General features: G+C 40.1%; 1 protein-coding gene across 1 annotated transcript in view; it reads right to left on the bottom strand.

Annotated features, from left to right (window-relative positions):
- The window catches only part of RFC1 (replication factor C subunit 1), a 42,981-nt gene extending 32,580 nt beyond the window's left edge, over nt 1-10,401 (bottom strand). The window contains exons 1-4 of the mRNA XM_055728376.1: nt 9,955-10,401; nt 3,868-3,996; nt 2,040-2,115; nt 7-126 (exon numbers count right to left, since the gene is read on the bottom strand). Coding sequence (XP_055584351.1) covers nt 7-126; nt 2,040-2,115; nt 3,868-3,996; nt 9,955-9,957 — 328 coding nt within the window. The 5' untranslated portion in view covers nt 9,958-10,401. The remainder of the gene's footprint in view (nt 1-6; nt 127-2,039; nt 2,116-3,867; nt 3,997-9,954) is intronic.
- Nucleotides 10,402-14,985: the final 4,584 nt, after the last annotated feature.

The following is a 14,985-nucleotide window of genomic DNA, read 5'->3' as shown; positions in this document are numbered from 1 at the left end:
CATTACCTGTTTCTGAAATGTAAGCAACAGGATCCCGCTTTCGAACTTTACCAAGTTTTGAAGGAGCTGGTTTTTTCTCAGATGTCTGCTTGGGTTTTTTTACTGGCTGTATCTCCTCTTCTGAATCTGCATTTTGACCACAACATAAATGTAGATTTTCTCCACATACATACAGGCTTTAAGTAACAGATGACATAACATCAGTTAACATGTGTTCACATATATTCAACTAAGTGAGAAAAAGAGCACAGCTTTGTTTTTCACCCTCAGCTAATAGCCTAGCCATCATTTATTCCAGCATATAAACAAGTAAATGAAAATTTGGTCAGAACGCCAGTCCAGACAGCAGTTTTTGTTTACATAACAAGAAATACTTTGGTATGTATTCCAAGAACTGCTATGCCTGTATAAAAACCTTTCCAAAAAGGAATGTAACTGTCAAGAGAACCACAGATTACTAAGAAAAACAAAACCACACACAAACAACTACAAAAGTCCAAAAATCATTAGCCTGATTGAATTTATATGGTATTGTATTATACTATACTGGTATACTTACACCACTGTGGATTATGTACCCCAAGATCCAAATGAGTAAGCAGGGCAAACTGAGGAAGCTGAGATAACTAACAAGTGGAAGACAGGGCTACCCTGACAGCCTAGTTTCCCATGATAAACACTAATAAATATATTTTTTTAAAAAAAGAAAAAGAAGAGAGGAGTTATGGTCAACTGACTCAAGTTTCATCCTATCCCCACCTTGTCTGTCTGCGTCTCCACCCTCCCTGCCAAAAGACAAGACAGACACACTTTTTCATCTTCAAGAACTTAGAGCACTAGTTCCTCTTTTCTTCTCCTCCTACTAAAGGGCTAGAATTTGCAAAATCTCCAGACAGTATCAACAGTTTAAAGGTAGCAGTCGAGTTACATATTACTTTTGCACTCTCAACTTTTAATGCAGCAAAATTTCTACTGCTGTTCCTCACTGCCATATAGGAACTTTTTATAGAACAGTTTAAGGTTTGAACACATTTTTCTTTACACAATAGCATTATTCTGACAGATGTTTGTGTGACCATTTTTCTTCTACAAGAGAAGCAATCCCCTATTGTTAAAACTGCTTCTAAAAATTCGAGCTGAAGTCTTCAGCAGGAGTCAAAAATCATAGAAACTCCTCCAATCTTTTCTACAGTTCCACAACAACTATTCAAGATTCGGAATCCAATCAAAGAGGGTTTAAGTGACATAACAGCTCAGAAAGATTAAACTAGAAATTCCAAGCTTTTAAATTAAACAAACTTCACAGGCAAGGACTTGGGTGGAGGTTTTTTGTTTGGGGGTGGGGTGCTTTTTGTTTGTTTGGGGTTTTTAAAGGTGTAAGTGCTATAAAATGGATCTCCTCTTATTATAATACTCCAAAGAATATTTTTAGAATGCGATGGCAGTACTTTGAAGTTATATTCTCTGTGTTCCATACTGTAAATTTAAAACTATGGGATGAACAAATACTAGATTTTTTTAATAGAGAAAGACACATATGGAAACACAAGTTTGCTTTTTAAAACAAATCTCTTGGTTATGTTCACACAATGCAGAAGAACGTTGTATTATAGTGTATGATCAGCCTCCTGTACCCAGTACTGGATGTTACTTATCCCTAACAGAACTGGAAACCTAAAACTCCCCACAATTTATATATGTTTTCATAACAAAACAAGAAAAAAAAAAAAAACAAACCAAACAAAAACCATCAAGTTCCAGAGTTTTGATAGAGATTGCTATCTGAACTTTTGTTTAAGTTATTTTGTTGAAAGTTACTTCCTACTGTATATTACACACATGGCACACGCTGCACTCTTATTAATCGAAAATATTTAGCTATCCAGCAATAATTACTGTGACAAAATGTTTTTAACTGCATTTACAAAAAAACCCCATACAACACAAACCAACGACAGCTGTCTTTCTGATGCACCATTTACTTAATCCACCCTGAACCCTGATGCAAAGAAGCATTCAGAAACAACCATGAACACTACCTGAATCGTAGATTATTCTTTTTTTCTTGTTTGTCCGCTTTCGTTTGGAATCATCTTCACTGGATGAATTATTTACCTAAGAGTAACAGTCCATTAATTCAACCAGTAAACAGGTCCTACCAGCTTTTACTCAGTTGCACATTCAACTTTGTAAGCTTCAAACAAATTGTAACAGAAATTATTTATTTCCCAATATTACATTTACAAAGTCCTGTGCTAACTCATGGGTGGGAATGGGAAAGGTGCAGGGCAGAAGAAACAGGAAGAAACTGCAGCAGTAAGTTAAACATGCTCCAAGCAAGCCATAGATGATTATGTTGAGAATAAATATTCAAGTTTAATGCCAATTAAAAGTAAATCAAACAGATTTTCAAGCATTTCCAACTTTTAATCCAAAAAAGAACCTGCATGATGACCAGAAATAGTGGTCATACAGGCTAATAAATCACTCGTATCGAATCCAGCTTTCACTTTCGGTTTTGTTCTGGATGTGGCTTGGCTGTAACCACCAGAATTTGACACAACTTCAGAGTAAAAATATAGCCAGTTGAAAAACGAGAAAACCCACACACAACAGCTGAAGCTAGATTGATTTTCTATTCAGCGTCCTGGTTGCTTGCAGCTTCTCTCATTTGTTAAGCAGTGCAACTTTAAGAGACTGCACCACTGGTCACAGTTGACAAACGTGCTCCACCTAGGAGCAGCTAGTATTAAACTGTCTCAAGGTAATACATATATATATTCACATATTTTTTTTTTCAGTTTATAAGTTTTAAATATTTAGAAAAATCACAAGCTGCACAGATAGGAAGCTTCCTGGGCCTAACAAACTACCAACTATGCTTATTTTGTAGTCATGGGCAGCTGCAAATGCTGCTAAAAATACATTTCTAGTTAAACATAACTACAAATTTTATAATCTACATTCAATTCTAATCTTAAACCTGTTAAATCCTTCACATAATTTGAGAATTGCAGAGTAGAAATAATAGGTCACACAAGATTAACAATTACGTCTTTCAGTTCCACTGAATGATACTTTATTTTCACATTGAAACAACAAAATTATACAGCCAAAATATTTAAGTAACATTTTTCTTCTTGATTGTGATGCTTCACATTAGACATTCCACCCTATTAGAAATCCTTCCATTCTGCAAGTGATTTTAAAGCTCTTTAGCCACTCCTTTCTTTTTTATACGGTTCAGATGACTAACATGCAAAGTACTCTGAGACTAGAACCCTATCTAATTTTAACCTGTCATTTGTAAAAATTTGGTCTTTGCAATGGGTCTACATAAGTGATCCTGTCCAAAAAAAGACAGTGTTAATGTTTCCCCCACAGGTGTTAAAACACCTGGTTAAAAAACTGGTCAGAGGGCACCTGCAACACAGACTTGACCTTACTTTAAAGCATGACATCTTTATGATATGCCTACATCTACTGTATATAGCCCTCAATCTTAATTAAATGAAAAGTTAGATAAGCAGAGCTACTTAAGAGAGTTGTGGGCTACAGCTAAAATAACTTCAAATACATCAGACTGTTCCCACATTAGCGCCTAACCATAACAACTTCTACCTACCTCTGATTTGCCCTACAACCCAAGTATTTTTAATAACAGTAATTTTCTTCACCACCTATAAAGTTTTGCTGCTAGAAGTTAATATTAAGTGGTAGTTTCCTCCCATGCCTGTAGAAACAACTGTCATATAGTGCTTCTCATACACTCAAAAAACAGTCTATGACTTCAAAGAATCTTAAATACACAAACAATCCTATATCGGAGAAACCAAGCATTTCAGATACAAGAAAAACAAAACTAACCTTAGACTCCTTTTCCCTTTTCTTCCCACTGGAAGGTCCTTCACCATTTTTAATTTTTTCACTCTTTTTCAGAGTCTCACATTCTTGTCGCTTTCCAGGAGGTACAACGCCAAAGAATTTCCGGATATCCTAGTAAAAGGGAAAGCAGATTCATAATTTTTTAGACAGAGATAGCTCTTAGAAGTTTCACGCTACAAAACACCAATGCACTTAAGTTACTTTCTTAACAGCTCCATTATAGTATTTCTTGATATTGACATTTTGTTTACAATTAAGAAAACAAAGCCCAGCTAGCTAAACATAGCTGCTCAGACACCACACCATCTTTCTCTTGTCTTTGAATCGTGAAAACAAAGGTTTTCTCCCTCAGCTGGACATCTTCACCAACATGTGCTTGAAAACAAACTTCCACTAACTATGAAATATGACTTAACACAGATACATAACTAGAATTCTTTTTTTTTTCCAATTAATCATCACAAATCTAACCCAAAATATTTTTATAGTTAAAACTATCAACTCAGCTATGAGGTAGGGTCCAATGTAAAAAGACAGCAAAACACCAGGAACTAGACACAGTCATGTAGCAGGACATACTGTATCCTCCACCTGCTCATAAGTTTAAGACAGTAACTCTCATCTCACTAAAAAAGTTAACCAGCAAAAAAACAGATTAAAATTTAAACAAAGAGAAAGAATATAATACAAAGAGCTCCAAAAGGTCTAGTCTGTAAACTTATTTTATTATAAAACTACAGTACAACCATAAAAAGCTTTCTAAATACATAAAATCAGCAGCTGAAACTTCAATATTTTTTTTAAAAAAGCACTACCATATATAGAAAACCAAAACCTAACTTCTGTTGAAAAAAAGCTAGTATTACAGTTTTATTAAAGACATCCAAAAAAACATGTACCTGCTCAATATCACTACCTCCAGGGGTAGCAGCCATTTTAGAGAAAGTTATTCCATGTGGCCTAAATATATATGAGGTAAAGGGTGTGGCCCAGGGCTACATTCTACCCAGCTGATAGCTATTCCCCATCATAGAGTTAATCTGTGTAGTTTCTGATTACTACAGGGACCTACAAGCAAAGCAGTGAATTTTTAAGAAATCTCCATAAAACTCCAATGGACAAGAAGGGGTGGTTCAGGCTCCTTTTCTCTCACCCATCAGGTCCCTGGAGGTTTTAATTTAGGTTATCAGAGCCTGTAAGACCTAAAATCAACGGAATATGTAATTTGCAAGCAAATGCAGCATGTATAGATTAATTTAGTATACTTAGCTTAAACCAATTTTCAAGAATCAGAATGGTTATTTCCTGTAAAAATCTAGACTGTTTTACCTGCATATATAATACGGATTCAGCAAACACACAATGGGAGACTGGCAAGCATTCTTCCTCAATGAGACTTCACCCATTTCCATCTCTGGAATTTACACCTTGAGGCATAATTTTTCAACACTTTGCTATTTTACATGTACTCCTACAATATAAATGCAGTACTATAAAAGCTCTGAAAATCTGACTGCAGATAGCTAACAGGTTTGAAGAAAGCATCTATTTAAAGTGTCAAAGCAGATTAGTGGACTTGGTCACTCAATCGTTGTTACTTCTTTTTAGGCTTAAGTTAATGTAGGCAACAAAAACTGATTAACAAGTCTTTTATGTAGTAAAATAAATGCTTACTACAACACTGCAAAATAAAGTGGCTTTGAAGTTTTGTTTTCATTTTTATAGTTGTTAATTTTAAGCTTAAAAATTTGGAGAATAATTAATTTTAGATCAGTAGTTAATGTTCTATTCATTCTAGCATTTTAACTGAAAACAACTAGAAAGTGAGGTCTCTGCAAACACCATATGCAATAATATATATTTTTAACAGATTTACACAAGGCAATATCATCATATCTTGGTTTATGAAATGCAGGCTTAGTAAAGAAAACATATGAACTTGACCTGTCTCCCCCAGCTTCTTCCACTATTTTAATATCACAGTTCTGAACTGCTAAGGCCCAAATTATAACATGTAAAGTATTATTTTCTGCCTTATCAGCTGTCATGATACCAAGTCAGCTCTTCATAAATACCTTTACTGCACAAAATGAATGCCATAGCTATAAACCCTGCTATGATTAACGTGATATAAAGAGGACCTAAACTGCCACTTTAAACTTTTAAAAAATAGCATCTAATCAGGGTCAATTTTACAAGCCATCTTCCCCCAAATTACTTCATAAATACTTAAAATAAATGAGTGACAGCCAACTGCTACTATCTTTATAATGCAGGTGGTATTTCATTAGATTAACAGGTCACATGGGAATAAACTTTTTGGTTGGTTGGTTTTTATTCAAGGCAGCATCTTCTACCCATTTATGCACTATCCATAAAAATACTTTTTCTTTGAAAATACTGTGGTGATACAGCAACTAGATAGTCCAACGTTGCCTCCCTATGTTAACACAACTCATTCTATCCTCTTGATGCAAACTGCAATTCAGTCCTCAAAAAATGGCAGCTTTTTCCTTTTCTTCTGCTGTTACATGCTTGTGTTAAGGAATTTTTCAGAAAATATTGTAAATGTCAGAGCACACAAGCCACCTAGAGGTTTCTGAATAAAAGTTTGTATTAGGGTAGTAAATTTTAATTTCCCATTGAGCCATCTACTTCTAAGTGACTAAACTATACAGCCGTAAGCTACAGAGGAAAACTGACAACTATGTACAATCTTCTTTAATCTTCAGAGTTATAAATCCTCCAATCTTCTTCAGCTATCCTGCTATTCAGAAGAAAAGGTAACCTTGTTAGCCACTGCTGGATGTAACAGATGGTGAATTCAGAATTGCTTGGGAAAAAAGTACGCCACAATGCAACAATAAAATTATCTTTCAGTGAAGCTTTTATCCAAGAACAACAAGACAGATTTTTTTGTGCCATTTATTAAGAGATGTCGGATAAATCCTTAATTCATTGCATAACTAATTGCAGAAATGAAGCAATGTAAGTACCTATCAGACTGATTCCCATTCAATTCTGAAGACTATTTATAAAGTATTATATAAGCTTAGATCCCAGATAGGATGACTTGCCTCTATTCTGGGTTTATCTGTTTAACATACTCTCACTGACCACATTATCGGTATATAATGCCCTCCATATATATGAGTTCACCAGGTGGAAAAACTGCGTATGTTTAGCTTTTATCTGTGCTCATTCAAATGAGGACAGGCACTGGCAAGCTTCCTTCCAGGAAGCACATTCCCCCAAAAACCACAGGAGTCACCAGCCCTGTGTATCCTGGAGATACGCTCCCCAGGCTGGCTGTCCCAGGTGGTCAGTCTCCTTACCCAGAAGGCTCAAACTAAAGAGGTAAGGCTGTCTTAGTTTAGCTCCACATGGGTGCCTGAGCAGCAGCAAGAAGACATGTAACTTTGAGCAGTTCCACCCAAGTAAGAGGTGGAACTAAGTAAAAATTTCCAATTACTCTCACTAAATTAGGGGGGTAATTGATGCATGGCATCTGAACAGCCTAAAAAGCTGTGTTCAGGTGCAGTGCACTGGTTTCTGCTGAGCTGCCTTAGGAATTGTATGATCTCAGTAATGGCTGTGCCATCTAGTTCTTGCCAGTTTTGACTACTGCTTCAAATCTTCCACGTTAAGCAGTAATAGAAGACCATAGCAATTAATCATGTCACGTTGCATGTTTTCTCTTGAAACATTTCTGTTTTACTGAGGGGAGTAATACAAACTGAAACCTGTTTGTTAGGTAGGACAAAGGGGTTTCTTAAAAGCGTTTGTCATGGTGACTTTGAAGACATTAGTAAACACACAGCTCAAAAATGTCAGTTTTAAGTAAAAATCACTCCATACTAGTTTTTCCCTCCATTTCAAAAGCATCCTGAACCAAAGACTAACTACTCCAACACTCTGATGAAGAATCATCTCAACCTAACCATAACAGGCACAGCGGTTTTAGAAGACTAATGTCCGGTAAGGCAGAATATTTTTCAAAATACTATCATATCATTCAGTTTGCACCTCAAAATACAATACAAGATAGAAAACAATTTCACCAACCTAGCTCAATGACTGCACTATAAAGTTATGCACCTTATTTCTAGGTATTCTCAAGTGTGTCCATGAGGGCCTCCTTGCATCAAAACAATCGTATTTATTTAGTCTGCCTATTTCAGTGCAAGTTTTGTGCAAACATCAGCTCTGACATCTTGTGTGTCCAGAAAAACTGCACTAACCAAACTCAAATTTAGGGTATCACTTCAGTGAAACCAGTAATAGTTGCTTGGATAACCACAGTACAGGTATCAGACAGTATTTTTCAAGTAGTATCACAGTTCAAAGTACACACCAACTGCTGCTACACCTCCAGCCATTTGAGTGTCTGTCTCAGCTACAGGCAACTCAAGTAGCCGCTACTCCCAGTCATTCATTCCTCAGTTGTACCAGTACAGCTCTCTGCTTGGGAACTAGGTCAGGCCACTAATCTAGGTAAAAAAATTAATCCCTTCTAGGACAAATTAGTTCACTGTGTAACTCTATACATATCTGCAGCTGAGATGCTGCTGCAGAACTAACCCAACAGGAGCTACTTATGTCTGGCACTACATGAAAAAAAAGTCTGAAAGGGTATGATATTAACACCCAAGAAGCTTGTGCTGTCACTGCATACACAGAACAGGCTACACTGTTACTAGCATCACTATTTTTGCCTCTGTCTCAGCAGCTGCAGCAGTGATGGTTGTACAGCGTTTCCCTTCAGCACTGAAAAGGGAATTGGCTGAGGCAACTCATTCTCTCCTCAGAAAGATGGTTGTCTTCCTTCTTCTAGGAAAGTGCCTGACACTGCGCGATGCACAATGTTCAGAAGACTACAGAGAGGGAGAAAGCCTTTGTCCCAGGAAGGTGGGAAATGAGGAAGCAAGTCTTCCAGTAAGATCAGTTTTCTAAAGAGGTGATGGCAGGGGAATAGGAGAGGCTGACTTGTCCTTGTACGTAAATGTGAAGTCATCCGCCACTCCTAACAAATTATGAACAAACAAAAACAGTATCACAGTGTAATAGCTCCAGCATTCTTGGTGCTGGCAGACCTCTGTCAGTGCTGTGAAAGACTCAGATGGTATTGCCCATCATTGCTGAGCATCAGGTGTAAAACATGAACAAGGTCAAACCCAGGGAGAGTCCAAAACCAAAGTTGAACCTAACTGGCTTTGAACTGCATTTGTAGTTAAGCCAGTAAAACATCTGCAGAAGTAACAGAAACTCCACCTGAGTAGGAGCAAACTGATCTGAGCCAGAGATGGCACAGGGGTTACCATCTCTTAACGGCTGCGTAAGTGAGCAGCACTTTGGAAAGCGCACACACAAACACATACCTATTCACACTTACGAACCCTTTACAACCTAATGAGGGTTACATCCTTCTTTAATTATAAACAGGTGTCTACTTATAGACTTTTAAAGTTCTTTTTTCCCTCCTTGAGTTGTTTTCCTGCGAACATTGCACACCGCACAAGTCGGCAGCAGAAACGCCCTCGTGGATGCTGCTACTGCAATTAAGGGAAGAGTTAACACTTCAGCAGTCTGGGTTCAGAGAGGTTAGCTCGTCTGACCTTCCCCCCTGCACCACCACCCACCCCACCCCCAAGCCCACGGTCTGCGTCTAATTCAGCACCCGGTTTCGGCGGGGGGCAGCTGGCGAGGCTCAGGCGCTTCCCCCTCGGGCACAGGCACGACCGCGGGCCCCCCTCGGCCAGGGGCCTGCCTGCCTGGCACGCCGGGCCGCGGTCCCTCAGGGCGGGAGCGGCGGGAAGGGCGCGAGCGCGCGGCAGGGCGGACGGGCGGCCCTCCACGCGGCCTCTGCCGCTCCGCCACAGCGCGGGACCCCCGCACCCACGGCCGCGCCCAGGGGAGAGGGCGCCGGCTCGGCCCTGCCGCGCCGGGCTCCGGCGGCCGCGGGGGCTGCAGCCAGGCGCCGGGGAAGCCACCCATCGGGCCCCGCCGCTCGGCGGGACACCGCGCAGCGCTCCCCGCCCTCCCCACCCGGGGGCGAACGGCGGTGCTCACCATGCTGCCACGGCGGTGTATCTCGCTAGCGCGGCGCCCGCGGCCCCATGCCTCCCGCCTTCGCGCCAACTCCCGCAGCCCGGCGCGCGGCGCTGCCGTCACAGCCGCGACGGGCGGGGCGGTGGCGCGGCGCGGGGGGGCGGGGGGTGGCGGGGGCCGTCCTGGGCCCGGCCGCCGTGGTGGGGTGGGCACCGCCGCCGGGCTTTGCCCGTGTGTTCGCTTTTGCTTCCCGTGCGGGCCGCTGCGGCGGGTCCCCGGGCCGCGCGGGTTTAACGGCCGCGCTGAGCCTGGGCGGGAGGCCTGGGCAGCGGCGGCGAGCCCCGGCCTGTTAGTAACGGGAGGGGGTATGGCAGCGCGCAGCAAAATGGTGGGCTCCTGGCTGGTGTAGCTCCGCGAGGAGCGGTTGTGCCCTCGGTCAGCAGGCGGGGCGAGCTGACGGGCTGGGCTGTGTTAGCAGGCGAGCGAAGAGCGCCAGGCCTGTGGGCGATGGCCCGGGTGTTACCGCACGGAGGCACGTGAAGCGCCCTGAGCCGCGGGCAGCTGGCAGCACCGCCGCGCAGTCACCGCGGGTGGGGCCTGAACCGGCGCAGCGCATAGAAACATCTCCCAGTAACAAACTGGCGCTGGTCCCTTTTCTGGCTGGATAGGAAGCTTCAGGCTTTAATTCCTCCGTGGTACTGCCTGCCGTGTATTAAAGCTCAGGAGAGCTCGGCGCCTACGTTTGCGGGCCCCTAGAGAAACTGGGAAGTTAAGCTCTGTTTTCACCTGCTTATTGATAACTTCTAATCAGTTGCTAATGAAATCTTGTATGTTTTCTTCAAAATTTTTTTCCTCTTCTTGCTGAACGCTGGGAGGGGAATAAACTTGGGCAAACCAAATAAAAACGGTTCCTTTCTCAATAGTGACTTTGATGTTTAGATTCTGCCAGCCTACTGAGCCGCTCGTTATTCCTAGTCTTGGAGAAGAATGGGGAGGCCAGACAGGATTTGTGATGTTAAAAATACTGCCACTGATTTAGAAAACCCCTCATTAAAAAAAAAAAAAAATCAAAGAGCACAAGTTCAATTTGTATTTGTCTCATAGTTTCCAGTGCTATAGTTTGTATACTTTCTGTAGTCACTTAATTTTCTTTCTTTTTTTAATTTTTTTTAATTTTTTTTTAAGAACATGAGACTGTCTACCTGGTAGCATGGTCAAACTCCAGCAAAGACAATTAAAAAAAGATAAAAGTCAGATCCTTTTGTCCAATCTCAGAAAATGTGAATGTTAATGATACCTATTACCATTCCTGTTTAATTCTTCAAATTAGACCTTAAGTAATTGTAAGACCCTGTTTAAATAGAAATTGCTGCTGTTCTTTTATGAATGCACATGGTCAGGTGGACTCTCGTATTTTTAACATTAGCATAGCTTGTAAATTTGGATTTCTGCATAGGAAACACCTGATGAGCAAGCGAGTGAACATAGACCCACAGCACAGGCTGTGCCTTTCGGCCTTTTTTTGCAACTTACTCCATGTGCACTCAATTAAACGGCTACGCAAACAAAACTGGTATCACTTCAGAAAAACTTCTCCAGCTATGTGTTTGTCTTTACGTATTTCTCATTATGTAATTTTTAAAGCTGTGGATATTCCTGATACCAGAACTAAAGAGTAGTTAAAATGGCTGGCATTTGTAAGAGCCAGACAAACTGTTTAAATAATGCTGAAGGAATTATTGCATGTGGTTATCTCTATTTGTAGTTGATAAAGCTGCCTAGAGTAACATCCAGCAGAGCAGTATCTGCCTGTGGGCTTGTGACATGTTCATGTTTCTTGGAAGGCAAGAGTTTAACCCTTTATGAAGAGCTCAGACTGAATACCCGGAATGACTGCAATTCACTCCTGGGTACGGTGGGGAGGCAGGATACCTCTGATTCTACATGCACAGCTATGAAAACAATGAAAGTGGGAAAAACCTTGCTCTGCCACAGGAAACAAAACTGAGTATGCTCACTGTATTATGATGGGCTTTGCAAGATAAAATGAAGGCAATATCCCTTTTGAGTCTCTAATTGATCAGGGGTCATGTTTTAAAGGCATATTGCCCAGCTGAAAGTACAAATTTAAAAAAAAAAAAAAGTACAGCTGAAGTAATCAATATCACCACTCTATTTACAACTGAGAAAAATATTTTAAAAACTAGACTTGTTTTCAGCCTTTCTGAAAATCACAGGCTATTTGGCTTTTTATGTTGTTTTTTTCCAAAATAAATGAAAAAAAATGAGATACTAACTCTTGAGCTTGAGGGTTTTTTCCCTGTTGAACAAAACTAGTCCTACTGTTATTCTTAGTGTAGGCTTTGTCTTGCTTATTGAGAGAGGAGGTTGTTTATAAGAAAAATACATTCTCTTATATTGAGAAATAAAAATTTCTTTCTGCTAATATTTTCATGTTTATTTTATTTTCAAATTTTTGTATATCAATATGTTGATACAATTTTGGAATTGAAATCAACTTTTATTGCAACATTTGAAGCAATGTTTTATTTCCTGTCCTATAAAATTTGTATTTTGAGTTGTTTGGAACCTCACTGAAGTATAAGGCAGATCCTTGTAACTTAACACTGAGATACTTTTGAAGTCCATAAGGCAGTATTTCTCACTGTTTAAGGACGATACACTTGAATCACTTAAGAAATAATAGAACAGAGATGTTCTGAGCTTCATATGTGTCCAAAAGACCCAAAGATTAGGAATTGCCCTAACAAAATACAGTACGGTAATGCTGAGATTATTAGGAAAACACAACAAAAATATGTTTCCTGAAATTGAAATCTTAAATTCTGTATTTTCTTATAGCATTAATAGGCATTAAATTACTCATTTACTAGACAGTAAGGTCTATTTTGGAGGAATCCTGTAGGGAATATTTTTCTTACTGGAGTCTCTAGTAAAGAAAATCAAATTTCTCTCATTGTAGAAAACAGGAATTAGCATTTTGTTGCAGACCAAAATTCCAAAAATTCTTTGTAGATCTGTGGTCTAGTTTCTATTTACATTAGGCTTTCTATTGTATCCATCACAATTATGTGTCTTTAGAAAAGACTTGATCCCATCTCAAACAGTTTTTGCTGTATAAGGTAAATGTATATGGTAAATATAAGTGATTTGCACCACACTGTTGAGGGCAGTTACATAAGTTGTGCTTTTTCAAGCACCTGGCACTAGCAGATGTGAGCAGCTGATGTTAATGTAAATATTACACTTCTTCAAAGTGAACTTTGGCTTTAGGTCTTTTCTCTCTCCTCATTTGCATATCTAGGCAGAACAAACGTGTCTTAACTCAGATACTCAGCCTAAAATTGTGTAGACACAAAACTCTACTCCTTTCGGTGTGCTGCATTTCTGCAGATCAAAGGCCAGTTTTTCAAGCCAAGCCCTGCAACAAGGAGGATACATATTCAGTGGTCAAGTGAAAAGTTGTTTTCATAATTTGCATCACTTGCCTTGGCAGAGGCAAAGATAGAAAAGGAAATTTGATAGCTAAGAATTGAACTGAATAATCATTAAGCTTCCCAAATACTGTAACATTAATGGCAGGTGCCCTGGAGGTTTCAACCTCTCCCAGCCTCGATTCATTCTGAAACTCATTAAGTGCATGGCAGGAGGCAGGAGATGCTGCTGTGCAGCAGCACGCTGACATCCACATACAGCATCAAGGTTGGAGCCTGTACTGACTCTGCCGCTTGAGCTAGTGGAACAATTAATTCCTTCTTCTTCCCTTCCCTTTGCACCCTCTTCTCAGCAGCTCCCAATCACATTTTACTAGTCTGTGCTAATTGTTTTCCAGATTGACAGGCACAGTGTTTCCCCAACTCTTGGCTCAGCTAACCGAAACATCCTTCCAAATTCAAGTCACTATATGACTCTCTTTGGTTAAATTGCTCTTTATCAAGTAACATTATAGCCCAAACAGTTAAATGTGACAAAGCAGTAAGAAACTGGATTCAGAGGCTTGAAATATTTTCAGATCTTGATTCTAGTATGCTCCCAGTCCCATCAATAATAAGGAAAGACATACAGTTCACAACTTTGTCCAGATCAAGCATCTGGGAGCACAAGTCTCTGCTGCACCTTTCACATCTCATGCAGATGCAACACATTGTCTGCAACAGGGTGCCAGTGGCACTAACGCTGCTGTAGTTAGCGATGAGAAGCCTGTTGTCTTTACCTTGCCAATACATTGCCATGGTATTACAGAGTGGGTGTTTTGAACGCAAGCATCTGGTAATCATGGTAACTAACTGCTTTAGAAATATAGTGGCATCCATAATGATTTGTATTTGGGTTTTCTTTCGTAAAGTATGATGCATAAAATCAAAGCTTTTAAATGTTGAAATGGAAGGATTATGTTGATGCAATAACTATCCAGATTAGCATTTTAAAATGTTGCGACGGAGGGAAGACACAGTCGCTCAATATGAGTGATCAGCAGACTTCGTTTATTGTACCTTACAGTCACCTTTTATGCCTTCTTATAATTAGCTCATACATATTACAAAAGTTAAGCTCATTATTGGTTAGTTGCCTAAATACCAAGCCCGCCCCTAGTTTCTCTCCTGTAGTTTTCTGTTCCCACCTGCAACATTCTTTTCCCACCGAAATCTTCCTGTTATTGTGTAACAAGGACAGCCAAAGACAGTGTATTTTGCTTTACTTCAGATAAGCTGAGAGCGATGTGCATTTTTGTCCAGCCAGCTGGACTATGTCTATGTGACCCTTTTCAGCTAGCCAGTTATCCACATTAAAATGCTATTCCATAGAATAAAAAAGGAACATGTCAGTATATACCGTAGACCGACTTGGTACAGTCCCTATCTCTTCATCTCCTTCCCAAGCTTCTTTGGTAGCATCTTGGCTGAGAAGTGTGGGGCAGTTACTTGAGGTAGCAGAGGAAATGCTGGGTTTGTTAGGTGGGAGGGACTCGTGTTAGATGTTGTGGCTACCCCACCAGCAGGGAATTGCTGTGCAGAAGGTATCAGTGGGAGC

The sequence above is a fragment of the Falco cherrug genome, chromosome 1 (genome assembly GCF_023634085.1).
Source record: "Falco cherrug isolate bFalChe1 chromosome 1, bFalChe1.pri, whole genome shotgun sequence".
Lineage (NCBI taxonomy): Eukaryota > Metazoa > Chordata > Aves > Falconiformes > Falconidae > Falco > Falco cherrug.
This window is presented reverse-complemented; position numbering and strand designations above follow the sequence as displayed.